General features: G+C 54.6%; 7 protein-coding genes across 7 annotated transcripts; 4 read left to right on the forward strand and 3 right to left on the reverse strand.

Moving 5' to 3' along the window:
- Positions 1-854: 854 nt before the first annotated feature.
- On the reverse strand, positions 855-4,475 carry BKCO1_37000168 (aaa family atpase; the record flags this gene model as incomplete). The annotated part of the gene is made up of 7 exons (XM_020275050.1): positions 855-1,843; positions 1,898-2,053; positions 2,107-2,154; positions 2,216-2,275; positions 2,326-2,511; positions 2,563-4,378; positions 4,449-4,475. 7 exons carry the CDS (start codon positions 4,473-4,475, stop codon positions 855-857), a joined length of 3,282 nt encoding a protein of 1,093 aa, XP_020128914.1.
- A 588-nt stretch (positions 4,476-5,063) lies between these two features.
- On the forward strand, positions 5,064-7,088 carry BKCO1_37000169 (adenosine trna methylthiotransferase; the record flags this gene model as incomplete). The annotated part of the gene is made up of 4 exons (XM_020275051.1): positions 5,064-5,200; positions 5,249-5,742; positions 5,799-6,068; positions 6,148-7,088. The coding sequence occupies 4 exons, from the start codon at positions 5,064-5,066 to the stop codon at positions 7,086-7,088; spliced, it is 1,842 nt and encodes a 613-aa protein (XP_020128913.1).
- Positions 7,089-7,996: 908 nt separating this feature from the next.
- On the forward strand, positions 7,997-9,736 carry BKCO1_37000170 (tannase; the record flags this gene model as incomplete). The annotated part of the gene is made up of 1 exon (XM_020275053.1): positions 7,997-9,736. One exon carries the CDS (start codon positions 7,997-7,999, stop codon positions 9,734-9,736), a length of 1,740 nt encoding a protein of 579 aa, XP_020128806.1.
- A 529-nt stretch (positions 9,737-10,265) lies between these two features.
- BKCO1_37000171 (endo-beta-glucanase) lies at positions 10,266-11,384 on the reverse strand (the record flags this gene model as incomplete). The annotated part of the gene is made up of 1 exon (XM_020275054.1): positions 10,266-11,384. The coding sequence occupies one exon, from the start codon at positions 11,382-11,384 to the stop codon at positions 10,266-10,268; it is 1,119 nt and encodes a 372-aa protein (XP_020128807.1).
- A 1,012-nt stretch (positions 11,385-12,396) lies between these two features.
- On the reverse strand, positions 12,397-14,507 carry BKCO1_37000172 (phytanoyl-dioxygenase family protein; the record flags this gene model as incomplete). The annotated part of the gene is made up of 4 exons (XM_020275055.1): positions 12,397-13,193; positions 13,244-13,862; positions 13,913-14,231; positions 14,323-14,507. 4 exons carry the CDS (start codon positions 14,505-14,507, stop codon positions 12,397-12,399), a joined length of 1,920 nt encoding a protein of 639 aa, XP_020128804.1.
- Positions 14,508-15,080: 573 nt separating this feature from the next.
- On the forward strand, positions 15,081-17,622 carry BKCO1_37000173 (p-loop containing nucleoside triphosphate hydrolase; the record flags this gene model as incomplete). The annotated part of the gene is made up of 6 exons (XM_020275056.1): positions 15,081-15,098; positions 15,152-16,141; positions 16,192-16,477; positions 16,534-16,815; positions 16,868-17,344; positions 17,396-17,622. The coding sequence occupies 6 exons, from the start codon at positions 15,081-15,083 to the stop codon at positions 17,620-17,622; spliced, it is 2,280 nt and encodes a 759-aa protein (XP_020128805.1).
- Positions 17,623-21,789: 4,167 nt separating this feature from the next.
- BKCO1_37000174 (haloacid dehalogenase) lies at positions 21,790-22,500 on the forward strand (the record flags this gene model as incomplete). Its single annotated transcript, XM_020275057.1, has 1 exon — positions 21,790-22,500. One exon carries the CDS (start codon positions 21,790-21,792, stop codon positions 22,498-22,500), a length of 711 nt encoding a protein of 236 aa, XP_020128810.1.
- Positions 22,501-27,189: the final 4,689 nt, after the last annotated feature.

Genomic DNA, 27,189 nt, shown 5'->3' on the forward strand with positions numbered 1-27,189 from the left:
CCGCCACATGGGTTCCAGCTTCGCAAGACTCTGACGATCCGCATCCAATGCATTGGCACATCTGTCATGAACACAGCCCAGCAAGAGAGGTGGTGTCGACATATGCGTTGCGTTTCCATGCGCATACGTGTTTAACATCATCTCTACACACCCATATAGCCTTGCCAATGTCCAACTATTTGCTACAACTTAGCATATGGTAAGACTCTCCCAAAAATCGCGAGTGCATGTCACTTAGTATAGCTTTTTCGATTCAAACCTACAAAGTAGACAAAACAAGCACGTTACAATTAAACTTATAAAGACATATCTTTAGGGTTCACAGCAATTCGAGGCCGAACGAGGCGAACACGGATGGCTCGCAGCTCTACAAGTTAGCGAATTGCCATAGTCCGCTTTAGATGCCGCTGGGCGAGGGGTCAGAGAACGGAACGTGATGGTATGCCTGGGGTGGTGCTGAGGGGTTGACTGGGTTAGTGTGGTTTGTTTTACCGTTGGAATGGCATGGTGTTTGTATGGCAATTGCGGAACGATGATGATGATTTGGGTTCTTTGTTTGTGCTAGGTTGATCAAGACGTGATTTCGTGATATTTTCATGTCTGGGACTGGGAATGTTTTGATGAGATGAGTACAGGACGGGGTGAGCTTTTGATATGATGATGCGCTGACTGTGTTATAAAATTCAATGTAGCACCTTGCATCTTGCAGATCAAAGAATGTCTGCCCAGCAACAAGAGCCGAAATCTACTTCACAAAGAAAGGAAACACAATAAACCTAAAAGAATTGATGGAACACTCTTCATCCTCTCTTCGATTGGTCATCCAGCTATGCTTTGCTCAGTCACAGCTTGGCTCAATGAAATCCTTGCTGCCCTTGCGATGACTGCACAAACGATTGAGGTTGAGATGCCGGAACTTGCTGAACGTGTTGTTGTGGCATATCCGCATAGCCGCTGTACTGTGGATTTTGTGCCTGCTGCTGCGGTGAGGCTTGATGTTGAGACTGTTGTTGCACGGGCTGGTTGAGCTGACTCGGAGCTTGAGGCTGCTGTTGTGGCGTGTGCAGTGGTATCTGGGTGACAAACTGTGGTTGATACTGTGCAGGTTGTGTTTGTTGCAGTGGCTGCGAGGTGAACGCAGCGGGCTGACTCAGGTACGAGTTCCCCATGGGCTGCATGTTGTTGACTGGTTGTACGGATGGGGGAAACTGATTCAATCCCAAGGACGTACCCATATGTTGTTGACCATGTGCACCGTAGGTATTCAATGGGCTTTGAATGCCTGTGCCGAACGTTGAGGGCTGGAAGGATCCGAGAAAAGGCTGCTGCGCCTGATGAGCCGCTGCATGAAGGTTCACTGGAGCGTACATGAAGTCGTCTCGGCGCGTCATCAACATCTTGTTCCAGTCCGCGTCCGTTTGCCCTTGCTTCGTTTTCCAGATGTAGTTATTGAACTTGTCTGAGACGTCGAAAACACTCTGGAAGTACTTGGGTTGGAGCCGAATGAGCTCTTCTCCATTGGAATAGAACCCAGCAAGGGCCACGGCGCTTTGGAATGCGTTTCGAATCTGCCGCCCATTCCACACCGGCCCGGACTCAGGTCTACTTTGCATGTTGAAAGTCTGCTCAGCAAAGGCGAGCAAGTCCCCCTCATTGGCTAGGATCCCGGCATTGAGAGCCTTCTTGATGTGAGATTGCCAGATTCGTTGGGTTTGCAGCCTCTCAAGTGGCGGATAGTAAAGTGATATGTGGATGCGGGATTTGAACGCTTCGTCAAAAACGCCCACTCGATTCGTTGTCAAGAATAAGATGCCTTCGTAGTATTCCAGCGTTCGAAGGAAGACTGAGTAAATAGCGAATTAGCTAACGACAGAGCAGTGGCACCCGGGTATTTTACCAGACACAAGGGCATTTCTTTGCATATCTGTCACGGTGCGCTGTGCCAGAAAGATATCCGCCTCATCGAGGAGCAGGATGCAATTCCAGGCCTGAGCAAGCCTGAATATCTCTTGCAGCTTCGATTCGACTTCGCCAGGGGAGAGCCCCAGATCGCCTATCAAAAACAAGTTAATGTTTGAATTTACCGCAGGGGGTCATCCGGCATACCGCATGTGATGGGAAGCAACGGCCTGCCACTGCTTTCTGCAGCACACTCTGTTGTTACGCCTGTCAGCACCTTCCAATATTTAGTAGAGAACGTCGACCTCGGCCTCACCAGCGGTAGAAGTTTTACCAATGCCCGGAACTCCGTGCAGTAAGATAATCACACCCTTTCCTATGCTTCGTCAGACTGTATTCTCTCTCTTCTTCCCAGTGGAAACGTACCTTTGTCTCTTACTGCATCGAAGTGAACGCTCTTCGATTTCCCCATGGAGAAGTGAGAGGCAATGAGAGACTGCAGAATCTCTTTGTGGCCCTGTGGGAGCTCCAAGCTGTTCCATGGCTCTTCGCAACGTGTCAACTCCGAAATTCGCTTCAGGCCGTCTTCTCCTGACCCTAGTTGGATAGACGCTGCATAGCGCTGTCAGCTCTGAAAAAGGGTTATCGCGGGAGAAATCTTACCCCACTTTCTACTTCTCAAGACAAAAGCGAAAACTCTGTCTGGCAATAGGAGCAAGTCGCTCTCGTCTTGTGGTCCATGTCCCCAGTGCTCCCATGATCGCCACTTGCGGCTCTCCGTTTCCAGAAAGTCATTTGTGAGTTTCTCGTCCCACACTCCATCCCTATCGAAACCGTCTCTATCATACTCTGCTATGTTGGCTTTGTAGAACTTAGGCTCGTTGCCGCTCGGTCGCCACCAAGGGATTTCCTGGAAGGCCCGAGAAAAATCGATGATCACCTCGCTATCAATCCTTTCCGAATAGTGAGACACGTTTCGGGGGCATTGGTCGTTCAGATCGCTTAACTTGAAACCATCCGGTGTCATACCATTACTCCGACCGCTGTAGTACCGGTGGTTCACGCCTTTGGACAGTTCTAGAAACTGGTGAGCACGATGGAGCAACGCTTGCCGATTCACCAATTGGAGATCACGCTCGGCGATCATCAGTGGTAGTATTGAGAGCCCCTTCACTGGTTGAACGCCTTCATACTCAGTGATCTCAAATTGATGGTAGGTCTGAACGAAGCGAACACCGTCATAGTCGAGGAAATAGCAGTCGAGGACGAAGGGGGAAAAGACGGTCCGATATTCGCCCTGGGGCATCGATTCGGGCCTTCTCTGATACCTGCGGCCACCGGTCCTTTGGACCACCTTCCAGAGTTTTTGTGGTATGTTGTGATCTTTGCAGTATATCAGAGAGCCTTGCGGAAACAGGAACCAAAGATCCACAAAGCGGACCGCGTCGGGGCCTTGCTGCAGCCTTGAAATCTCGGGTCCAAGATATTGATCCAGAAATTGCGTAGTCAAACAGCGGCAGTCGTTGATGAACCCAGTCAACTGTGAGATGCCCATGCTGTGCTCGGCCCCGAGATGGTATACTTCTTCGTCTGGAATTGGGTTCTTCTCAAACTCTTCCGCGTATTCCTCCTCGGTCATCTCTTTCAGCTGACGGCGTAGGTGCTCAAACTCTCCGATGCGGGTGCGAATTCGTTCTTCGAGGTAGAACACGAGTTTGAAAGGTCGGAGGATGTAAAAACCGATCTCGGGGCTGACGAATCGTAAAGTCCCATTGCAGAAGCCGAGATCGAGAAAATACAGGAGCCGCACGGAACTGATCCTAATCCTCTCCGGTATCTTATCGGCTACAGGGGGCGCTTCATGAGCCTCGCTTGTCGTCAAATCAGTCGAAGATCTTGCCTCACTGCGAACTTCGAGGATGTCCACGCTTGTGGGCTCATTGAACGACACATCAATAGCGGCATGGACATCTGCCGGATCTTGGGGCTTGGCCAACTGACTCCACGGGACGAAGTTCAATTTGGGGATCGCATATCGTCTTGGTTTCGGCTCCTCTTTAGGCTCCTGTATGACGGTTGACAGAGCTTCCCGTAGGTCTAAGACTTGCGAACGGCACCGCTGTACTTCAGAAGCAAGATCCTTGAGCTGTTTGGTCCAGTCTAAGTCCGTGAACTCTGTGAGCCTGTTTATCCTCGCCCTACAAGCGTCGAACCTATCCATCTGGGATAGACGAAGCCATCGGGCCAAGGTGTTCTGAGAGATATTATTGAGGAACCCTCTCTCGTCCTCCTCTGAAGTTTCTCCAGATTCATCCTCCTTTTTTCCCTCGTCAGTTCCACAATCTTCTCTTTCTCCTTCCTCCTCGAGATTCAAAGTCTCCCTGGAGTCAGCAGCTGGTATGTCCTCCACGATTTGGGAGGCAACGCTGCTGGTCGGACTCGGGTGGATGGTCTGTTGATGAGACTCAGGACTGGCTGCCTTTTGATTTTTTACTGTCAGCTCGTTCAAAGAGGAGTCTACGGACATAACTCAGACATGCCTGACTGACGTTTTGCTGCTCTTGCGGAGTGGCCATGGTTCGATCCCTTTCTGGAAATACTCGGCGACGTAATGATGAATCTAAGATTGGATGCACTTTGGGTAGTAGAGATACCGCGCGAGCCATTGACGAAGGTGAAAAAGAAGAACGAAAATCGGAGTGCGGCTTCTCGCTTTAAATGGAAATTTCCAGCCTCATGCCTCGCAGTTGCGAGGGGTAAAGCATAGTTGTGTAATAATTGCTGAAATGCAGGCATCGGGTTGCAATCGCTGCGACAAGTGCAGCGTCCACCGATTATGGGTATAGAGAAAATGCGCCACGATCCAAGCACCTGCTGAAATGAGGATTGATATGGGGGCTAGAAGATAAAACCCCGCAGCTGAATCTATTACAGTAGTACATGATGCGCAAGTGCGTCTGAAAACGAACGTGGCTGCTTCAGATAGGGCAGATGGGGTCATTCGGCCGTGGGGTTCCGCACCAGGCTGTTGTGAAGCCTTGCATTACGAAAGTAGGATTAGCGAATCTTCCCCGCTCCAGATGATAAAGGCAAGGTCAAGCGAGCCAGAAGAGATGCCCCAACGGATCCGTAGAGCTTCCATTGAATACGAAAAAGAAGCCCTCATGATGGCTTCACAACAGGCTCTGCAACCGACTGACGATACCGGTCGCTGGATCGTGCACAAGGCTCCGAATGTCGATCCGGCCTGGGCCCTCGCAGATGCGATAAGGCAGCGCCCCCTTCCACCACCTTCTCCCGCGTAAGCTTCCAGCCTGACACGTGATCGACTCGCATTGACCTCTCGCAGACTGCAGCAGAAGAAAACGCGTTACGTTGCCTACATACAGGGGTTTCTGTCGCGTTCGAACGACACACATGCAACAACGGCGTTCCGCACTTGCACGACCTGGGAAGCAGTCCGAAAGGAGGCTGAGGAGGCACTGGACATCTATGCGAACCAGGGGAAGTCCTGGAATAATCCTTTCCGCAGAACGAAAAGGCTTGTCGGGAACATGTCGTGCCGGATTGAGTTCCTCACTGTGCTTATCCCCTCTGGCGACTACCTTGGGGCGCTGTGCGGCGGCTTGAAGTTGGTGTACCAGGCAGCAAGGCGCAGCAGGGACTTGCGGGAACTTATCTTGGGATCATTGCAGGCTCTTGAAGTGGAGATTGACTACGCCAAGACATACATCCGCGAGTATGCATGGAACGACGAGCTGCGACAGAAGACGGAGAACCTATACATTGCGGTACTTGATGCAGTCGAGGAGATCACCAAATGGATCGAGAAGTCCAAGGGATGTAAGTGACGTCATATGCCAACCAGTTGACGCGAGGCTGACGGCACAATCTACCAGTACGCGGCTTCTTTTTCGAACCAGTCAAGGCGGTTGTGCAGCAAGGCGACTACGGAAAAAAGCTTGAAGCCGCTGTGAAAGACAACGTAACAGAAAAGGTCGAAGCGTTTGATCGTGCCGTCCAAGCATGCCTGCACACCGAGGTCCGCGATACCGGTAAAAATGTCATCACGGTGGGGCGACTGCTGGAAGTCGTCCATGGCCAGATCGATGGCCAGACAGGAGATCTCCAAAAGATGTCTGCAACTGTCAGCACTCTAGAAGACCTTTGTCGCGGCATGGCGAGGGAGGCAGACGGCAAGTCTAACCCGCGGGACGATGAAGCCTTCCAGTTGCTAACCAACCTTAGCTCTACGAAAACAACAGCGACTCCAAGACGAGCGACAACGAGAGTTGCAGGCCCGCAATGAACAGCATCTCATCCAAATCCTACGAACACAGCAAGCCCTCAATGCAATGGCCAAGCCATGGCAACCCACAGTGAGCCTTCCACAGATACTGACATGTCTGCGCCTGGCGGAAGCGGGCCCCAACCAAGATGTCACAGAGCAGGTGGTCGATAGAATCGGCATGGAGCGAGAACTTGTCCTCCACTTTGGCCGCACCATGAACACCCACCTCCAGGGCCGCATATCAACTACAATGCAGGACGTCCGCTTCGGAGAGTGGTTCAAAGCCCCGCAGTCCAGGACCCTTGTCATAAGTGGTATGGACATGAACACCCTCCAGAGCGACATGGTATCCCCACTCAGCTACATGTGCGCCGTTCTAGCCAGGGCCGTGGCCGAGGTCCAGCACGCCAAGCCGCTCGCCTTCTTCTGCCGACTCCACGCCGATCCCAGTGATGGCATGACCGGCGCCGCGGGCATGATGCGCTCTCTCATCGCCCAGTTGATCCTGTTCCACACCGAGGTATCGGGCCTACTGGACTTCCTCGGAGCTGCCGATCTGCAACTCATCGGAACGAATGATGTGCCGGCTCTATGCCGACTCTTCGATGAGCTGGTCAAAAGGATAGGGTCCGGTGTCATCATATGCATGATCGATGGCATCAACTTCTTCGACAAAGAGATGCATGCTCGTGGCTTGCACTACGCCATGCAGTTTCTCAACAGTCTAGTAGAGGCGGCTGGGTCGAGCCACAACCGTATGGTCTTCAAACTGATGGTGACAAGCCCGACAACCAGCGAGTACTTCCAATATTGGTTTCCGAACCGGCTTGAGTTGATCATGCCTGGGGAGATGCTGGTTCAGGGGCAAGGATTCAATGAGCTGAGCATGCTGAAGTAGACGGTATGGTGTTGATATTGTGAGTGTTGAAAATAGCGCAATGCATTACGACTCTGATTTATAGCTGCTGGCTCGGAGGAGTATTGAAGCCGAAATTGTCTTGTGAGTCGAGGAAGCCGGTGTCTCGAATGAGATGGCTGTGTTTGCTGCGGAAAATCTCCGGTTGAAATAGACAGGAGCCGATGACCAAGGCTTCATTCCCAACGGGCGAGGAAATGCTCGAGGAGAAGCCGAAAGGGAGAAGAATGACAGGTGTGAGGATTATAGGAGCGTCTATTGATTGCCATAATATACTTCGTCGCCAGGTACTTCGACTTCAACCAATCAGAAGCCAGGCAGACCATAATCATTCGACGAGTACGGTCCTGGAAGGAAGCAGCTCCTTAAGGCTAAAGCACCCAAGGCTGGGTCGCGGCCGTGTGGCAGAGGCTCCTCCCAAGAGCAGAAACGTGTGGTTCGTTTTTTTAATATACATTACTTGGATGGGTGTTTCATGGTCCGTGGAGCTCGGAGATTTGACGCGTCGGAGCTAAGTGTGCTCTCGGCGATAACACGCAGCTCGCGCGCAAAACGAGGTGTCGGCTCGGAATAAACATGGAACAGCGTCAATCCATCACCTTGAACGCGGGGAACTTGTCGCCGCTGCTGTAACCCCGAGCTCCATTTGGGCGCTAGCCTGAAAAGGCAAGTGTGGAGGCCGTTGGCCGGTTCCGGCACGGCAGATCGCGGCACGTTAAGGGGAAGCGATGGAGAGAAACACGCAAGCCCGACTCCGTGCTCGGCTGCCCGAGTAAGGACGAAATGCGCTAGAGAATATAAAAGAACGGAATTGCCGACAAGGCCTTCGCTCACCGCGGACCACCCTCGTTCCATCTCTGTTTCTCTCGTTACACTGCTCATCCAGAGTCATGCCGTCCGCTCTTTGGGCCGCGGCAACTGCCGCTGCTCTCACCTCTGTGAGGGCGGCTTCGCTGAGCGACGTGTGCACAACCTCGTATGCCCAGTCGGCGCTTCCGGCCGACGATGTCTACCCGGGCATCACCATCGACAAGACGTCGGTCCAGGCCGCCATCACCGCCAACTCGTCCGTCAGCTCCGAGTGGTATCCTTCGGCCGTCGTCGACTACTGCAACGTCACCTTCGCCTACTCGCACAACGGCATCGCCAACGACAAGGTCCACGTTTCCTACCTCGTCCCCGCCCCGGACAAGTTCCAGAACCGCTACCTCTCCACCGGCGGCGGCGGCCTGGCCATCAACTCGCAAGCCTCGTTCAGCCCGTCGGGCATCATCGTCGGCGCCGTGTCCGGCATCACCGACGGCGGCTTCGGCTCCTTCTCCACCCAATGGGACGAAGTCTTCCTCCTGGCCAACGACACCATCAACTGGCAGGCCGTCTACATGTTCGGCTACCAAGCCCACCACGAGCTCGCCACCCTGGGCAAGCAGTTCACCCGCAACTTCTTCAGCGTCCCCGCCAGCTCCAAGCTCTACTCGTACTACCAGGGCTGCTCCGAGGGCGGCCGCGAAGGCTGGTCGCAGCTGCAGCGCTTCGCCGACCAGTTCGACGGCGCCGCGGTCGGGGCGCCAGCCTTCCGCTACGGACAGCAGCAAGTCAACCACCTGACGTCCAACGTCATCGAGCAGACGTTGGACTACTACCCGCCGTCGTGCGAGCTGGAGAAGATCGTCAACCTCACCATCGCCGCGTGCGACCCCCTCGACGGCAACCCGGACGGCGTCATCGCCCGCTCCGACCTCTGCGCCCTCCACTTCGACATCAACTCCACCCTCGGCGCGCCCTACTCCTGCGCCGCCACCACCGGCTCCGGCCCCGGCGGCCTCTCCCGGCGGCAGATGCCCGCCGCCGCCACCCCCGCGCAAAACGGCACCGTCTCCGCGCGCGGCGTGGCCGTCGCGTCGGCCATCCTCAGCGGGCTTCACGACAGCGCCGGACGACAGGCCTACTTCTCGTACCAGCCGGGCACCAGCTTCGTCGACGGCGCGACGGCGTACGACGACGCGACCGAGACGTGGGGGCTCGACGTCAGCGGCCTCGGCGGCGAGTGGGTGGCGCGGTTCCTGCAGCTGCAGGACGCGTCGACGCTGTCGTCGCTCGCCAACGTCACGTACGACACGCTCGTGGAGTGGATGAAGCTCGGGCAGGCGCGCTACGAGGATTCGTTGCAGACGACTTTCCCGGACCTGGCGCCGCTGCGCGACGCCGGCGCCAAGGTGCTGCATGTGCACGGCGAGCAGGACGATTCGATCCCGACGGCGTCGTCGGTGAGGTACTATGAGTCGGTGAGGGAGATCATGTTCCCGGGGGTTGGGTACAACGAGAGTGTCGAGGAGCTGGATGCGTTTTATCGCCTGTATCTGGTGCCTGGGGCGGGCCACTGCGGGGTGAATTCGAAGCAGCCGAATGGCGGGTGGCCGCAGACGACGCTGCAGACGGTGATTGAGTGGGTGGAGGGCGGTGTGGCGCCGGCGACGCTGAACGGGTCGGTGGGCATCGACCAGATTTGCAGGTGGCCGCTGAGGCCGCTGTGGTCGGGCAACGGGACGGCGTTCGACTGTGTCTACGACCAGGAGTCGATCGATACTTGGAAGTATGACCTCAGTGCGTTCAACATGCCGGTCTATTAGGAAGTCTTGGCTTAGTGCCGAGTTGGGGAGATCAAGAATCAAGGTTCTTCGCACCGCGACCGGCGAGTTTCGAGAGTGACGTCTATGAATCGTGATTGCGAGCATGACGACGATGACCAGAGAGGACGAGAGGTTCCTGTTGGGAGCTAAGTTAGCCCCCGCGCTTAGTAATGGACGCCCGCCTGCCAACCGCACTAGTTTCCTGCTCTCGACTGCCGTCTTCGCCCAACCTTCAGCTCCCTCGATGGCGTCGATCCGCCTGCAAAGTCCCCAGTCCAAGCCCCCACAAGGACGCGCGGCCGATCCCACCCCAGTCTTTCGACAGATCCACCTGTCCCGAACGGCATCTTCTCCACATGATGCACGGTGATCAGCGACTGCACGTCACGACGGGAGCCGGCCCGCGCACGGCGAACACTTTCTCCGACGACAAGCTTATTTGGACTGTCCATGTACTTGGAACCACGCAACCCAGCCTGTCATGGAGCAGTCATGATTGCAAAGCCAAACAAGAGAGAGCTAACATACATCAGACCGGCGTGCCCACGACCTCGCTTTCCTTGAACACGGCTATCGAGTTGATCTCCCAGTACGCCTCCTCAAACGCCTCCGGGTGCGCGCCGACATAAATCTCGCACGACTCCTTCTTCTTCTTCCCCGCCACCGACGGGCACGTCGACGGCCACGCGTTGCCCGCCCAGTCGCCGCAAAACGTCGTGTCGAAGATCAACCGGTGCTCGACAAAGTGCTCGTCGACGTCGCACCCGCGCCCGCCCGCAAACGCCGCCTGCGGCAGCCCAAACTGCGCCGCATCCACCCCCTCGGCGGCATCCGCATCCAGCCACTGCGCCAGCTCGCCGTCGACGCGGTCGCGCGGGAAAAACCAGATCTTGATGGCGCCGCTGGTCCACTGCATGGCGTAGACGCCGCCGCCGTTCGCGTTGAACGCGTCGCCGTAGCTGTTCGCCGTGGACGCGCGCACGCGGCAGCCCTCGCTGCCGGCGCAGCTGCCCTCGAGCCCGCCCAGCGCCGCGCGCCGCGGCGTCTCGAGCGTGCAGTTGTCGCCCGTGTGCACGACCATCTGGTTGGCCTGCGCGCGGTGGATGTTCTCCAGCACGTCGACCTCGCCGCCCGCCGGCCACGCGCCCGCGCCCAGGCTCCACAGCGCCGGCCAGATGCCGCACGTCGCCCCCGGCATGTGCGCGATGTCGAAGACGAACAGCCCGTGCGTCCACGCCTGCTTGCTTTCCAGCCGCACGCTGGCCCGCCCCCAGTCGCGCCCCGGCGCGTACGTGTGCGTTGTGTCGACGCCCCAGCGCGGGTTGCCGGCCGCGGTGGTGTCGATCAGGCTGGTGTTGCGCGCTGTCGGCTCGTCGACGTAGTGCACGAAGCCGTGCGTGGGGTCGGCGGCGCCGATCGCGGACGACATGTAGTCGGCTGAGGTTTTGAAGTCGAAGTGGGAGAAGAAGTCTGCGCCGGACCAGAGCGCGTCGCGGGTGTAGGTGATCTTGCTGCCGGTCGTTTCGATCTTCAGGGTGGGGAGGTCGGCAAGGAGGGCGGAGAATTGCGTCGAGGACTGGGCTGGGGGGAGGAGGAGGGAGAGGGGCAGCAGAGCCGCGAAGCGGCGCGGAGAGAGGAGCGGAGACATGACGAGGGTGGTCGATTGCTTCGGAACGTGCAGAGGAAGCTCAGCATGGTCTGCCAAAACCGGGGCGGCCCTCGTGCGATGAAATACGACTCCACGAGCACTCGCTCCATGCTTCTTCTGCCACCTCACCGGGCAGACGCTTTTTGGAAAAAGCGCATACGGCGCGTCCATGTAAGGCAACTGCCCCTGCATGGAGCTGCATTGGCAAATGCGCGTCGAAAATGACTAACCCGGCCGGCGTCGCACGGGCGAATAGCAGCCGCAGCGGCGGGCGGGCGCCATGGCGAGCGCATCGTGAGGGTGAAACGGCGGCTGCAGCCACCAGGGGCATGGGGTAGCACGGGAGCAAAGAGACATCTTGTCTGCGTGGCTGGGCCTGATCGAGCGCCGCCCGAGATTTCGGATGCGCTGACTGAGAGCTGGGCTGCGAGGAGAGCGAAAAATAGATGGCAGCGCTTTCCAGCCGCCAGCTGCTGTCGTGCGACGGCGTATGTGTATATTTGTGGCGGGCAGCCAGGGCGCGCGGTTGAGGGATATTTTGCAGGTCGCATTGCGCCCGCGGCCGGCGGCTGGGTTGGGTGGTGGTGGTTGTACGGCGGGTGCAGACAGATCGGGCGCGGGCTGCGGGTGGAGAGTTTCAGACGGCAAAAGGCGTGCGTTCGTGCGTGGGCTGGAGGCCGGGTTGACGTGACTGACACGTGCGCTCGCTCGTGGGTGTCGCGCGACACTTGCAAAGACGCGTGGGCTGACGTCAAGGCCATTCGAACGCGGTTGTCAATGACTGTGACTGGTGAGCTTGCTCATCATCAAGCAAAGGCATTGTTGATCAATCATAGTGCGGCCCGATCCGCCAGCTCCCGTCGTCTGGGCGTGCGGGTCGGCGGCCTCCCCGAAGCGTGGCGTAAATGCGCTAGTCCCATTGTGGACGGAGAGGGCTTCTGGTCACTGCAAAGTCCGGGCCGCTGGCTCTGCACTGACAACAACACATCTTCAACGCAAAGAGACAAGAACATCAATTGGCCTTGATCTGGCAATGACCTTCAAGAGCCGCATTCAGCGCCCTCGACTCGCCAGCAGTAGTAAACAGAAGCTTCACCTTGTGACCGCCCTTCTGTGCCGCAAGTCCGCAGAGCAGCTCAATAAGCTCGCCCAGTGGCCTGTCCGTGCTGTGGTACGAGACATCCTCGAGCAGCGCTACGCCATCGACAACGATGTAAAGAAGCGGCTGATGCGCAACCACTTCCTGCAACAAACACCGCAGCACGTCCATCGCCTCCTCCCACGTCAACAGAGTGCCATCCAACGTCTGGAACACGGCCTCGCCCAGCCGCGTCCCGTCAAACTTCCCGCCGTCCGGCAGGATCTCGACGAGCTGCCGGATGAGCGCGTACGTCAGATGCACCAACTCCACCGTTTCCCGCGTTCGGCCGCTGGGTACCGAGTGGGAGAGTCGGCAGAAGTATGATAGTGTAGGCACTTTGCTCTCTCGGACCGAGGCGGTGAATGTCGCAGCGAGCAGCGCCGAATGCGTCTCCACCCCGAGTTCCATTGGGCTGCAGACGTGTAAAACCTGAGACTGGCCGGCCATCGTGAAGGCTCGGATGCCCGCTTCTACGTTCTGGTTGGCGAGCAAAAACGCGCCGGGGGACTCGAAGTGAGGAGACACGTTTTGGCCGTCGTAGTGGTTCTCGAGATCCGCAGAAGCCAGTTGAATCTCATTTTTCCCAATGTGGGGGGAGAGACTCGCGTGGAGGGGAACAGCCATTGTCTCGTTGGCACCGAGGTTGGTTTCTGCGGTAGGGTTCGGTTCTGATGTCACCGTCAACCGAAGCAGCTCAAAGGATGCAAATGCCTGTTACCTATGCTGAGCGTGGTAAAGCTTGTCGTTGGAACAAACTCCCGGGCTCTTTGTTCAAGGTATCGTAGTGCTGTCTCGCCGGCAATCTGGCTGGTGACGTTGGCGAGAAGCCGGTCCGCGATTTTCTGTTGGATCATGTCCGCCGATTTTTCCATCGTCTCCCGGAACTCATTCTGAATCGCCATCCGCAATCTTTCAAAATATCCCTCTTGCCGCATCTCATCCGCATGACGGTCACGATCACGCAAGTCCGCCAGAAACCGGAAATTCTCATCCTCCCGAATCATCCTCCCCGCCTGCATCTCCGCAAGCATCCGAGTCGTGGCTTTCCGGTGAATAAGCTCCGACAGCCTCCTGATATCTTCGAGCTGCACCTTGTACTCCTCGTAGATGTTCTCATTCAGGCTCCTCAGCATCCGTTTGTGCCACTTGTCCGTGTACCATTGCATGACGTTGACCAGAAAGCGGAAGATCTGGCAGTAAAGCCGCACGACAAGCTGCTGGATGGCAACCTCGTCCCTGTACGCCCACACCTCCTCGTGCACCGCGCTGACCGCGTCGTTGATCTCGACCATGGCGCGGCAAAAGCACTCTGATATCCGCTCGTAGTTGGACGACGCCTGTCTCGGATTAGCGGGGCAAGATCTGGAAGCTTTCGCGCCCGTCAGACCTTGATGACCATGGTGAGAGCCCCGCAGAATATCGACGCGTAGTCGTTGCTTGATGGCAGTAGCTTCAGCGCGTTCGAGTGGTTGTCGACGGTGGTTGCCATTTTACGCAGATATTCGCGTGACTTGGCAAATTTGCTGGACTGTGACCGGGTTTCCCATTTCATCTTGACCATCTCCGCCATGCGGGAGAAGTCTTTCAGAGAGGTGATAGAGGAGCCGGATGCGACGAGATCCTTTGGAATGTAGTTTTCGAATTGTTTGACAAGTGCAGCAAGCTCTTTCAGTCTGTGGTCGAGATCGCGGAGCTCGTCTTGATCGCTGCGTCCTGTCAACTCATGTCCTCAATCGAGCGTCATACTATGCCCGTCGGAAATGATACTGGAGAAGCGCGTAGAGGACCAGAGCTTACTTCGAATTTGCTTCACGGGCTGGGAACCTTTCTTTCCTGCCATGTCGCTCGTCTCTCCTCATTTGCTCCTCTGCCACGGCATAGTCAAGTTCTCGCTCCTGTTGCGAGCTTCCTTCAGATGGATTGTCAGCTTTGAGTTTCAGCGCGAAGTTTCTAGTGACCGACGAGGGATCAAAAGCGCTCATTGTTGTTGTTAAATAATTTCAAATGGGGATGAACAAAATGATGGGCAGCTGGGCAGGAGAATTAAAAGAATTATTCTCTTTCGATAAACTGTTTTCTCAATTGCGAATGATGTGCGCAGCGATTCAGCTGCGGGGTCGTCGACGGGGGTGGGGTCCAAGGCACTTTATTCGGCTCTTGTTGGTCGCGTGGCGCTAGGCAGCAACCACGGTCGCAGGGAAAGGCATTTTATTGGCACTCATGCATGCTGCTGATCGACAGGCTCCACGCCAATGATTTAAGATGATTTGTGCGATAAGCCGAAGCGCCGTGGCGCTCATGCTAGGCAAGCTGGCATTATGCCGGGGCGCGGCGTTCTGCCCAGTTCGGCGTGGTTCGCATCTGCGCCCATTCCTATGTAAAGAGTCGACTGGCCTTCTGAAAATGCCCATGTCTTCCAACCGCGCTCCACAGTTGAGCAACATCACGTGAAATATCCCACCCAAACAAGAAAGTAGTGACGGACAGTCCGTGGCGAAGGCTTGATCATGGAAGCATCTGTGCTCTCGGCTGAGAAAAGAATCAGAATTTCGAACATGCTCAGCTATGACCAAGTAGGTGGTTTCCCCGATCTAATGTTACTTTGTTTTTTTTTAACACAAAGCAGAGAAAACATTCCAGCTTGTCCTCAGATGAGCGTACAGAGGACCCTCGCCCTGAAACGAAATCTCGCCCACCCATTGTCTACAAGGAGGAATACCTTCAAGAAGATACCCGCAATGTGGTCTGCACAGAAGACTTGGGCGCCAACAATGGCACAAAAAATGATCCCGGCCAAGAGACTACCGTTCTGGAGTACGTCGAGGTTGTCCTGACCCAATCAAAGGGGAAGCCCAAGGATGGCCTCCCATCGATTCGATGGAGGGGGCAGTCTTACATCAGGATTCTTTCTCCATCTGTCATTGCCGCGCTTCGACATGTCGTCAATTACTACCCTTCGCAAGACCTCGGTGGAGAAACCATCACCATCCTAGAGCCTTATGCTGTCGTTGTTCACTATGAAGATGAGCTGGAGCAGTATCGCCAGAAATTTGCCCCTGAGGCTGAGACTGAGCATCAAGCGTCTGACTCCTGCGCCAACCGTTTCGCGTACAAGCATATTGGAATTCTGCTTGACTTTGTCCGCAGCAAGGTTGGAGATGCCGTAAAAGCAGAGCGGGAGAGGAACGCCCGAGGATACAGCGCAGACGACATGTGGTGGCTCATCCTCAAGCCCGGAATCGATGTTTACTACGACCAGGGTTCGGACGGAACTTGGAACCCTTTTGTCATCAAATCCTGCGTTCCTGAGATACAGAACGGCCGAGTAGTACGATACTCGGTTGCTCTCTGGAACCTGGATGTGGGATACTCACGACCAGAATATCTTGGCATGAACACTATCGAAGAGGGTTGGTCATGCTCGCGAAAGGAGACAAAGATATTCGGCTCGGCACTGTTCCCGTGTAGCTTTTTTCCTGAAGGAGAGCTTTTGGACGGGAAAACCCGGCTTGAGTTCAAGAAATTCTTCGAAGAGAGGGGCCGGATGTTCATACGGCTGTTGAAGAAGGGCTGTTTCCAATATGAAGGGAGTTCTGTCACCCAACCAATCAGAGCGGTGAGGCAATATTTGGGCACGGCCGTCGCCACACAGGCTAACGGAAACAGTATAACGGCCTCGTCATGGTGGACTCGGACCAATGGATCTCAGACAGAGACTCCTACCCGTGGACAAGAAGCATATTTTTGGAACAAGATGCTGGCGCGACTGCAGCAAGATCACGGCTTTGCGAATGCGCTAGATGCCAGGCGGTTATCAAGGACGAAATAGTCAAGCTAATGTTCGAAGACTACGACAGAGAGCATCACAGGACCAGAAGTGAATGGACCGACCACCACTACTTTCTGTGCAGCCGAGTCGTGGAAGCGTTCGTTTTTAAGACGAGAGAATGGGGTAAGGCCGAGTGTGCATTGTGAAAAGGCCCCGTCGCTGTGCTAACACGATGACAGCTTTGCTCGATGTATCCGGATTCAAGGATCCGGTGTTTGATAGGAAGATGATCAACGACCTGGTCTTGGCTCAAGACACGAAAGACATGATCGTGGACCTTACAAAACTCTTCGTCCAGGAACAGTCGGCGAAGAAAGACCCTGCCAACGGTCCCGATGCCGTCGGCCCAAACAGCGCACCCAACTTGTCCGCGTGGTCTGCCGACTTCGTCAAAGGCAAGGGAGAGGGGCTCATCTTCTTACTGCATGGGAAACCTGGGGTTGGGAAGACGTACACGGCAGGTAAGTACCTCAACCAGAGATGAGCGAAAGCGAAGCATACTAAGGGCCATAGAATGTGTGGCGGCGCTTACTGAACGGCCTCTGCTCTCCCTCACCTGCGCAGATATCGGGACTGATCCACAGAAGGTCGAAGAGGGCTTGAGGAGATGGTTCAGCATCGCCCAGAGCTGGGGCGCCATCATGCTCATTGACGAAGCTGATGTGTACATGGAGCAGAGAAAGGTGCAGGACCTGGAGAGGAACAACTTGGTAGCTGGCTTCTTGCGGGCTCTGGAGTATTATCAGGGCATTCTGATCCTGACCACAAACCGAGTTGGAACGTTTGACGAGGCCTTCATCTCACGCATCCACCTCACCATTCACTATGCCGCGTTCACGGACCGCAGTCGAGCCGAGGTGTGGGAGTCGTTCTTCCGCAAGCTGCAGAACGAGAGAGAGGGGAAAATGAAGATCTTGGAGGAAACGCGGGACTATGTTGAGGAGAAAGAAGTGCGCGAGCTCGAATGGAATGGACGCGAAATACGAAACGGTAAGAGACTCTATCAATGCAAAGTGGTCGAGGCTGACACGGTGGGTTCAGCTTTCCAAATCGCCGTCGCACTGGCACAGACTGAGAATGACTGCGATGCAAGAGGACGCATTCAAGTCAAGCGAAAGCACATCAGATCCACGGTTCGCATGTCAAAGAACTTCAAATCCTACCTCCAGGAACTGTATCAGAAAGACGAAACGCAGCGCGCGGCAGCTTGGGGCCACAGATACGATGCCTTCGAACAGACCCGCCCAAATGAAGCCAGTTTCAAGTGAAGGATCATGCGATGTTTCCATTGGACGAGATGGTTCGTTACTCTTGGTTTGGCTGTCTCATGGCTTAGGGCATTTTCATTTCCTTGGAAAAAATATCTCGGCATTGTCGTCATGATTGACTTGGCAAGAGTAAAAGAGGGAAAATCATTATAAAATCTAATTGAGCGTCTTTGTAAACATCCGAAAAATCTGTACAAAGTTTTGTTGCCGACCTGGACTAAGGGATGACCACCTACGGTGGGCGCAGCGGCCACTTACGTTGAACCTCCGAGGACCCCCGCGTTGCACCCTTTAAAAAGCTCTTACTATATAAGACCGCACTGCCAATATAGAAACAGCCTTAAATGCGCCCTTTATTATTATACCCAACGCCGAATTATACGTTCGTGGTCTGTCTAAATGTTCGCTGGGATATTATCGTACTCGCCAGCATGCTGCGGGTCACGGCACAGGGCGACGGCAGCGGCTCGATAAGGCTCCCGGTAAATCACTTCAAACAATGAACCGCGTCCAAGGTAAAAATAAAAAGCTAACAGCTGACAGTTCGTTTTTTTTTTCGAAACTACTTCAGCTAAGTATTCCATTCGCGTTCCTTGGCTATGCTTGACATGACCCCCGCTAGCCTTGGCCGTTGGCGCGATCGTGTTGACAAATCAATAGATTTCACCTCTGACAACTGAATACTGATGCCCCCGACTATCCCTATCGATCGTTACGGCGGCCATCACTTTCCCTTAGTACCAGGTCGAAGGGAAAGATATGTGTTTGACGACACTATCGAACAACCGTTGCCACTAAATATATATATATATATATATTTAACAATATGATATTGCAAATATGTTTGCCTCGTCCATCCGTGAGCTTGAAGGGGCGCCTTTGGTTCTTCAAGACCTTGCAGACTTCCAGGATCGTATTAATTTTATGTAGACTTTCGTGTTTTGCAGACTTCCCGGGCCGTGTCGATGGTTTGCAAGCTTCCAGGGTCGTTTGATTCTTTATAAGCTTCCAGAGTCGTGTTGATGTTTTGTAGAGTTCTAGAGTCGTGTGGATGCATTGCAGAGTTCCATGGGTGTGTAAAAATATTGAGTACTAATCGGCCGGTTCGCAAGTTGAGTATGTCTGAGCGGATCGCACCGTCACGGATCTCAATCTTGTGCTGCTGAGGCGTACGTGGCATGATCGTGTCGACCGTGTGGGTCGAAAGATTGCTCGTCTCTTTGTCGAAACCACGGTGGCCAACAACGACGCTGACCATGCTGAAGCGCTTGAGGTCCTTCTTCAACATGGATTGTTGCAGTTTCTCCAGATGAACTGTTGAGAGACAGGGAGTTCAACATGGATTGTTGCAGCTTCTCCGGATGAATGGTTGAGGGATGGGAAGATTCAACATCTGGAGGACGACATCCGTAAGCTGAGTCTCCTGGATAAAGGTGCAACTGACCACGTTGACAGTAACGGTCAAGCGTGGCTTCTTGGCGGAAATGGTGGCGATCCTCGTGAACGGGAAGACGCGGTGAGCGTGGGTCTAGTTCCAGGCGAGGAAGGTTGTTTTGCTTTCTCAGGGCACAGGGGGTTGCGAAGCCAACTGGCTTGCGGGTATCCTTCATATATTCAGTTGAAGCAAGTACCCTGACGTGGTGGTGAGGATGTTGCGGTCGCAGGGCTGTGTCGTTGGCTCGGTCTGAAGGCGGTCTGATGGTCTCTGCGGCATGCCGTGCTAGCCGGCCAAGGCCCAGAGGTCGGAGACGGCGATAGGCGAGTATGTAGTGTCGCAGCTGAGGTGGAGGATGAGTTGAGAGGTGGGGGAAGTGACGGCCGAGTGAAATAAGAGATTTAATCAGGGTCGCTTGGCGGAGGTTCTGCGTCGTCGCCCATTGGGGAGGAAGGCGTGTTCGATGTGCCTGCGATGCAGACCATCTTTAGTACTCAAGTGGGTGACCATTGGGGAATCCTGGATGTTCGTCTGAGCGACATGGAATCTACTTCCACGGCCGAGGGTTTATATAGATACCAGGCGTGGACTTTGGACTGGCCACGTTTGCACTTTTTCTCGGACCCTCTTCTCAACAGAAAATCTACAACGGCGGTCGGGGTCATGAGCCACCACCTCACCCACGGTTCTCAGATTCACTTCATTGGAAGCGAAATTGCGTCACCTACCATAGGACACCATGCGCCCGTACTGTGCCTGCGTATGAGCCTTCTCTTGTCATGGGTTTGAGGCGGCAATCACCATCATTCGCTCGGCGATAATCAGATGGCCCACTTCCCAAGCCGTAATGAAGAAGCGATTGGCCATACGCGATAGTTGTTTCCGGCTCTGGTGAAAAGTAGCATCCGATAGCGTGGTCGCGCGCCATATTCAAAGACCCAAAACCAGATTATCATATGTCCACCCAGAGACCAATCTTCCATTCGATCACTTTGATGGAAGCCTATCAGCTCCAAACAAACCTCCCCCAAGATCTGATTGGAGCGGACTTACCCTCTGGTACGCATTCTGATCTCCCCAAACTCCCTGCAGCCAGCGTCCTCGGCTAGTACTGCCTGCTCAGCCATGACCATGACGTCATGGGTGACGCGTTCGTGCCTTGGTGGAGGGTGGAAGGTTCCACAGTTTTCTTGGAGTGTTTGATGGGCGGAAGAGGGATGGGGACGTGTTGACAGTGTGGGCGTAGGTCGAGGTGGGATGGAGGGTGGGTCGAGAGACACGGGAGGAGGGTTGGTTGGTGGTCGGGGTTCCGAGGCTGCGGGTGAGTGCCAGGCCGAGAAGGTGCGGCCGACGGTGAGGCTCCTTCCCAGGGAAAGAAAGAAAGAATTTGGCGTTGGGGTCAGGGTCCACAGGCTGCGCGTACCAACGAGGCTAGAGTGGTGCGAACCAAAGGACACGAACTACCTCTGCCCGCCGCTCCACCCCACACCACAACAGGAACATGTCATCCTATGCGACTCAGACACGTGGGTTGAGACTTTGTTCACGATCCACAGCTTCCGCTACGTGGAGATGCAGAACCTCGACCACTCCATCGACCCCACTAACATCAAAGCCAAGGTCATCCATTCCGCCCTCGCACGCGCCGCCCAATTTGCTCACTCCAACGCCGCCCTCGAACGCGCCCACCACATGCTCGCCTAGAGCGTCCGCCCCAGCCGCACCGCCATCCCCACCGGCTGCCCTCCGCGCGCGCGCGAGCGTTTCGGCTGAACTGGCGACATCCAAGTCTTTGCGCGACAACCATCATGTCCTACAACTACAAGCATTCTCCTAGCACTGCCTGTGCTCACTCGCCTTGAGTAGCTGCCCGAAGTCACGGTGCCACCCTTCTTGCTGAGCCAGGCGTCCGCATTCTCGGGCAAGATGGGCTGGTCTCAGAGAGGGACGGCGCACGCGTGAGCGTCTACTGGCACTGCTCTGATATGCGTTTACTGAGAGAGTATTACACGACAATGCAGCACTGGGTTGACCAGCTGGAGCGGCGCACGCGCTAGGAGAGAGCTTAAAGGCGCTGGCTGTGCGGCGGCATCGGCGACGCCAAGCGCTTCATTATTGTCGACACCGATTTCCCCAGCACCGCCATGCTGCTCCGCTTGCTCGCCGCTCAAGATCAAACGAGACATCGCTGCTCGCCTGCTTCTAAATGACCCTAAGCTATCATGCCTCAGCCTATCTCGAGAAGATTACTGCCGCGTTTCGAAAATTTGGAGATGAGTAATGATAACAAGAGGAAGGCATGTTACTCGCATACTCACTACGCACTTGGCACCTTAGCTATAGGGCTGATGAGGTGTGGAGGGCCATGCACCGGCGGGGCACGGGAATCGGCATAATCGAGTTGCGCCCGTAGTTGGCAGTGGCATAATCAGCGCATCCACACGAAGCAATACAACGTTCGGTCTTGTGGACGTGGTTTGGGAGCTGGGCGATGGGGTAGGATCGGACGCTTAGCTAATCAAGCTGTCTGCCACGCCCGTCCGGTGTTCCAGATCCGATGGGTGCGACCGGCGCAAAAAAGTCGGATGGCCGATGCGGGGTCGCATGCCTCGGCTGAAAAAGTACGTTGCCGGTGCGTATCGCCACAGCACGTCTGCATATTTAGTGACGCTGTTGGCTGCACGCCTTCGCACTCGCGTCATCCCAGACTCCAATCAACGCCACCACACACCATGTCGAAACTCTCTGATTTCCGCCTCCTCTCCTTCGATGTCTACGGCACCCTCATCGACTGGGAGTCGGGCGTGCTGGCCGCACTGCAGCCGCTTCTCAACGCCAACAGCGCCAGCTTCTCGCGCGAGCACTTGCTGCACGTGTACCACGAAGCCGAACGTACTCAGCAAGCCCAGGATCCCGGCATGCTTTATGCCCAGCTGCTTACCACGATCCACCCACAAATCGCCGAGCGGCTCGCACTGCCACAACCGACCGCGGCGCAGAACGAGGCTTTCGGCCAGTCCGTGGGCAGCTGGCCAGCTTTTCCGGACACAGTGGACGCCCTGCGCCGGCTGAGCAAGCACTACAAACTGGTGGTGCTATCCAACGTTGATCACGAGTCCTTCTCCAGGACCAATGCCGGCCCTTTGCAGGGTGTGGCCTTCGATCTCATCATCACCGCTCAAGATGTCGGCAGCTACAAGCCCGACCTGCGCAACTTCGAGCACATGCTGCGTGAGGTCGAGGCCAAGTTTGGTGTCAAGAAGGAGCAGGTGTTGCAGACGGCGCAGAGTCAGTTTCACGACCACCATCCCGCAAAGGAAATGGGAATCAAATCGAGTTGGATCGTAAGGCCCGGAGCAATCATGGGCAATCGCACCGGGGAAGTCTATGATTGGAAATTCGATACTCTGGGCGAGATGGCGGATGCTCTTGAGCGGGAGTGAAGTTTTAATAGAGGATAAGTTACCAGTAATGGGGGTTCGTGTACTTTATTGACAAGATCCTATGCGTGGAGCGTTGCAACAAAGTATTTCGCTCATTCCGGGCACTCTCGAAAAGGGAAATGTGTCGAACCGCAGCACAAACTGTCTCATATCCCAAGCTCCATGCAAACTGTCACTGCAGCTTCTCGCATGCACAAAGATTCGCCCACATCTCTCGTAACGGTCCCCTTCCTGCAAACGCTCCAGACTCCCTGACACTCTCCATCGCAGTCGACTCGCCCCAACACACTAGCATGCAGGCAGCAGCATCAACGCACCCGAACAAGTTTGCCACGGCTTTACTAATGACCTTAAAGGCACCGCCATGAATGGACTGTCGATAGAGTTGGAGGTAAAGTATCAATTCATTTCCGGCGCCACCAGGTACAAGGTCGCCGCCCCACATCCTGACCGAGCCCACACTTGATAGTTCTCCATGAAGTAGCGGTCTCAATGTGAGGAAATTGACTGGCAGACAAAGACAAGATTTCCAACCGGACTGGTAGGGAATGAGACCCGAAATGGGCGATTGTTTCTTTTCCCCATGATCCGACGCACTGAGTGCTCGTGCAGTAGCTAGTATATAATCCAAAGCATCCCCTTTCAATTTTCAACTGCTTGCCTTCAGCAGAATCGATACAAGCGTCAATAGCTCAGTGGTAGAGCGCAGGATTGCAGTCAAAATGCTATCATCCCGAGGTCCCCGGTTCGATCCCGGGTTGGCGCTTTCGTTTTGCTTTCGGTGTTTTGTTTTGTGCCGTGTATGCTTTGGAGCAGGACAACATGTAAGGGGGTGGTTTCCGAGGAGTGGGGATGGAGTGGGGCCGGAGTGGGACCAGACCGGTCGAGACATCCATCCTTTTGACTCAACACCAAAGCTCGGGAGAGTTTCGGAAGCAGACCGTAGTCTTTCAGTATGCCGTAGCGTCAAAGTCTCCGACAGCGGGAAATCCAATTGGTCCACCTACTATCATCACCAGAACTCGCTGCTGTTTTACACCGTCGACAATGTCTATATGGAGTGGGCGATCGCTTACGTGGTCGGGGTGCTAGAGAATGGCGTATGGAAAACGGGGCGATAGACGAGATTGACGGTGGCGACTATGTTTTGGGAGTCTTCGAATCTGCGCAGCGCGATGGACTTCTGGCTGGATGAAGGGCTGAAGGAGTCGAATGATTGGGGTCCGTGGGTGATTGTCCTATATCTCACCACATTTTCAATGTGAACGACTTCCAACTGTGGAGTTTGCATCTGTCTAGGGGCGTATGGGCGTATGGGCCTCATGGGTTCGCTGAATCATGTTGTTGTTGTTGATGACGCGCACTTGATCAGGTAGGTGACGATGTCGCAGGCGCTGTCGTGTGGTAACAGTGACGGCTAGAGTTGCAAGAAGGCTAAATTGGAAGGGACCTAAGAGCTGGTTCAGCAGCATCGTTCTTCTTTACGAGTGCGACGAGGCCGCAGCCGGACTCCTCCTGGGGGCCGAGTTCGCTTTGGAGGGTCCTTGGTCGGCCATGTTGTACAGCGTATTGTCGCGTGGGGTAGCAACGCATCTACTGTGGATCGCTTGGTAGGTATGAGGGATTTCATTGAAAAGCTAAAGACCCGTTTGTGAGATGTTGTCCTACTACATGCCTCCTCGGGTACCATAGCTTATTGAACCAACAAGGAACAAAATTAGAAAATTGAGCACTGCCAGCCTGACTGGGGAGTGGATTTTATGAAAATTTTCACGAAAATCATAGGTGAAACAACATCAAGCTGCGCTCTGCTCCAACCGCATTGGAATGCTGAACCCTATTAATCGGACTGAGGTGTGAACCAAGATGGCGGTGTTGTACGAAGAGGAAGGCTTACGCATAGCTCGTATCGTATACTACTGTTACGTAGTAAAATGCTGCATTAGACCTAGTGCGTGAGACGCTTGCCCTATTCGAGGCTCAAGTTTCGAGGGTGGGTGTAATTTACCTTGCCGGCTAAATGTCGTAGTCTTCCTGATGTGTACTAGAGGCCCGCCTGGAACGTCCACCTCAGCAAAGAGCTCCGGGGCGTCACGCATACAACACCTGAGATAAGTCGCACTGTCCATTAATTAAGGTAACAGCTAATACTGTCGCTCTGTCGGAGAGGAGTGATTGGGTCACGTGTAGCCAATCACGCTCTTGGATCGACGTCAGCGTCGACGGTACCCTTTCACGTGATGCACCACAGCAGCCGGTCTATATTGCACAAATCAGATTCGCAATAGCTCTTCGACACAGCCATCTTTTGTGCTGACTTCGGGATGGCGACCATTTTGCTTCGCTTCGGGTGGGAACTGGTGACGCATATCCTCGGGAAAAAGTCACCCCGCCAGTCGCGCAACTTACGCATCCTGGTCCAGACACCTGGCCAGGACATTCCTCTGGGGCTTGTTTGTTGGCCCGCCCGCTTCATCATCCGCTTCGCTCCAAGCCGGCCGACAGTCCGTAACAAGACCCTCCAAGGGCATGCGCCACAACGACACAAAGAGCCAAGAAAATACGTCATCACTCCAGACGCGACACAAGGCAACAGGAGGAAGCTCCGGCCAGCACCGCGGTCCACAGCCTCACAGAGCTGGCGGAGCAGCAACAGCGCCGGTTCCGATTCGCCACAACCCCGCAGCGCAGCGGCCCGTGCCGCAGCTTTCAGACGTTCGAAGTTGGCTGGAATCCCCTTGTGATTGTCTGCTACCCCGCACCAGCATCAGCACCGTGCAGCCCGTCAGCCTCACACGTGGGGGCCGTACAACACCCTTGGTGAGGGGGTTGGCGCTTATTGGGAACTTCCAACAAGATATGCTGTGTCCGTCACTTGCTATATATCGAATGTGCCGGGGCTTTCTGCACTCTTTAGCATCGATGCCGATGACACTGCATTCATGCATATTTCTCTGAAGCAACCAGTCGAGCTGAGGGCAGTGTGCAGGTTTTGTTGTCTGGAACTGAGAAAGTCGACATACGCCTTATCGCGAAGCTCCACGTTGCAGGCAGAGCTGTTCTTACGCGCTTTCGAGAAAGCCCAATGGAATTATAACGATGCTAATCGATTAGAATGCATACTATAGTAGGATGTAGAAAGCTTAGCATAGATATAAGTTATATGTATCTAGTGATATCCGTGACATTTTAGTTCCTTTATTTCTAAAATATCCCCGTTACGGTGTAAAATTCTTTAAGTTTTTTAATTCTGTAAAATAGCTAATTTAATAATAATAAAGGAATTATACTAGGCAATGCGGGAGTATAGTATTTAGGCGTATACTCCTCATCGCTACGATACTTCACCGAGTTTCGTTGGGTGCCGCATATGTTAGTGCTATAAGCTCTTGTTTCCGGCTTACTCTCTTAGGCCGACTAAGCCAACAATATAGCTACGAGGTTAAGTGCTCCACCGAATGACTTCTATATCTATAAGTCATGCTCGGTTTGCAGACCATCGGAATGAGCGCACCTATGGCACAGCTTGATGACGACTTGACAGTTTTCTATTCTTTTCATCGACTTTGGGACAGCCTCTCTGATACTCATTTGGAAGCTGTTGATTATCTCGATTATAAGATTGCCTCTGGTTCCAGCTCCTAAATGCACACGATACAAAATTCCAAGATCAAGCTCTGAAAGTGACGATGCTACTGCAGGCATGGATTATTCCTCATTGGAGAAGGTCCTAACTTCCCTGTACTCGGCTACGTCATGATCCTTGCAGCCTGCACACATTGCACACCGCCATTCGCATCCGGCCAGTCTATTTCATTCCATGTAGATCCACAGCAGCGCGACGACACAGCACAGCATCATGTCTCAAATCCCCATCACCACACGGGCTCAGGCCGTCACTATGAAGTCTCTTGGAATTCAGTCGCTCCAGATAGAACGAGCCACAAAGATCTCTGGTCGACATATCTGCCGGATGTACCACGAGGCGCGGCGCCGTGGCTGGAAGCCCGAAAATAATGAACCTCTCTTGGACGAATACGTTGCGGACAAGCCGCGGTCTGGACGCCCGAGAAAGCGGAGGGATTTGATCGAGGAACAGAGTCAGGCGTTGGCTGATAGATCCCTATCAAAGGCGGATGCCGCCGATAACACGCCGTCTACGGCGGGTGCCACATCAAGGGCGGCTTCTGACACGTCTGTTGAGCCGACGTCTGCGAACACGAGCTCAAGCACGGCGACTGAAGCAGCTTCTGCACCGCGTACAGTGGCTGCAGAGAGCCGCGATCCGGCCACGCCAACTGAGACACCGCCATGATCAGCTTGTAAGTTCAGGAGCACTACCGACGGAACTGTGTGTTGACGGATGATGTACCACTGTAGGCCGTAGAATTGTCCGGTTGGTTTTCTGCAGCTCCATCCACGCAGGCTGCAGTATAAATTCTCACAGGAGTCAGTGCTCATTGACCTCACCATTTCCTCGAAGCGCACGACGTGTTCGCAGAAGCCTAGAGTCAGGGATACCAAACTCAGACAGAAATCTTCGCAGTCAGCAACATGGCGACAGACGTACGTTAAGTCTATTAATGGATATGCTTTTGTAAAGTGAGAGGCTGAAAGTATTGTGAGCGTGTTGATTACATGCTTACACCAAAGACATCGCTATACCTTTCAGTGCCAATAGAAGCTTAG

The sequence above is a fragment of the Diplodia corticola genome (genome assembly GCF_001883845.1).
Source record: "Diplodia corticola strain CBS 112549 chromosome Unknown scaffold37, whole genome shotgun sequence".
Lineage (NCBI taxonomy): Eukaryota > Fungi > Ascomycota > Dothideomycetes > Botryosphaeriales > Botryosphaeriaceae > Diplodia > Diplodia corticola.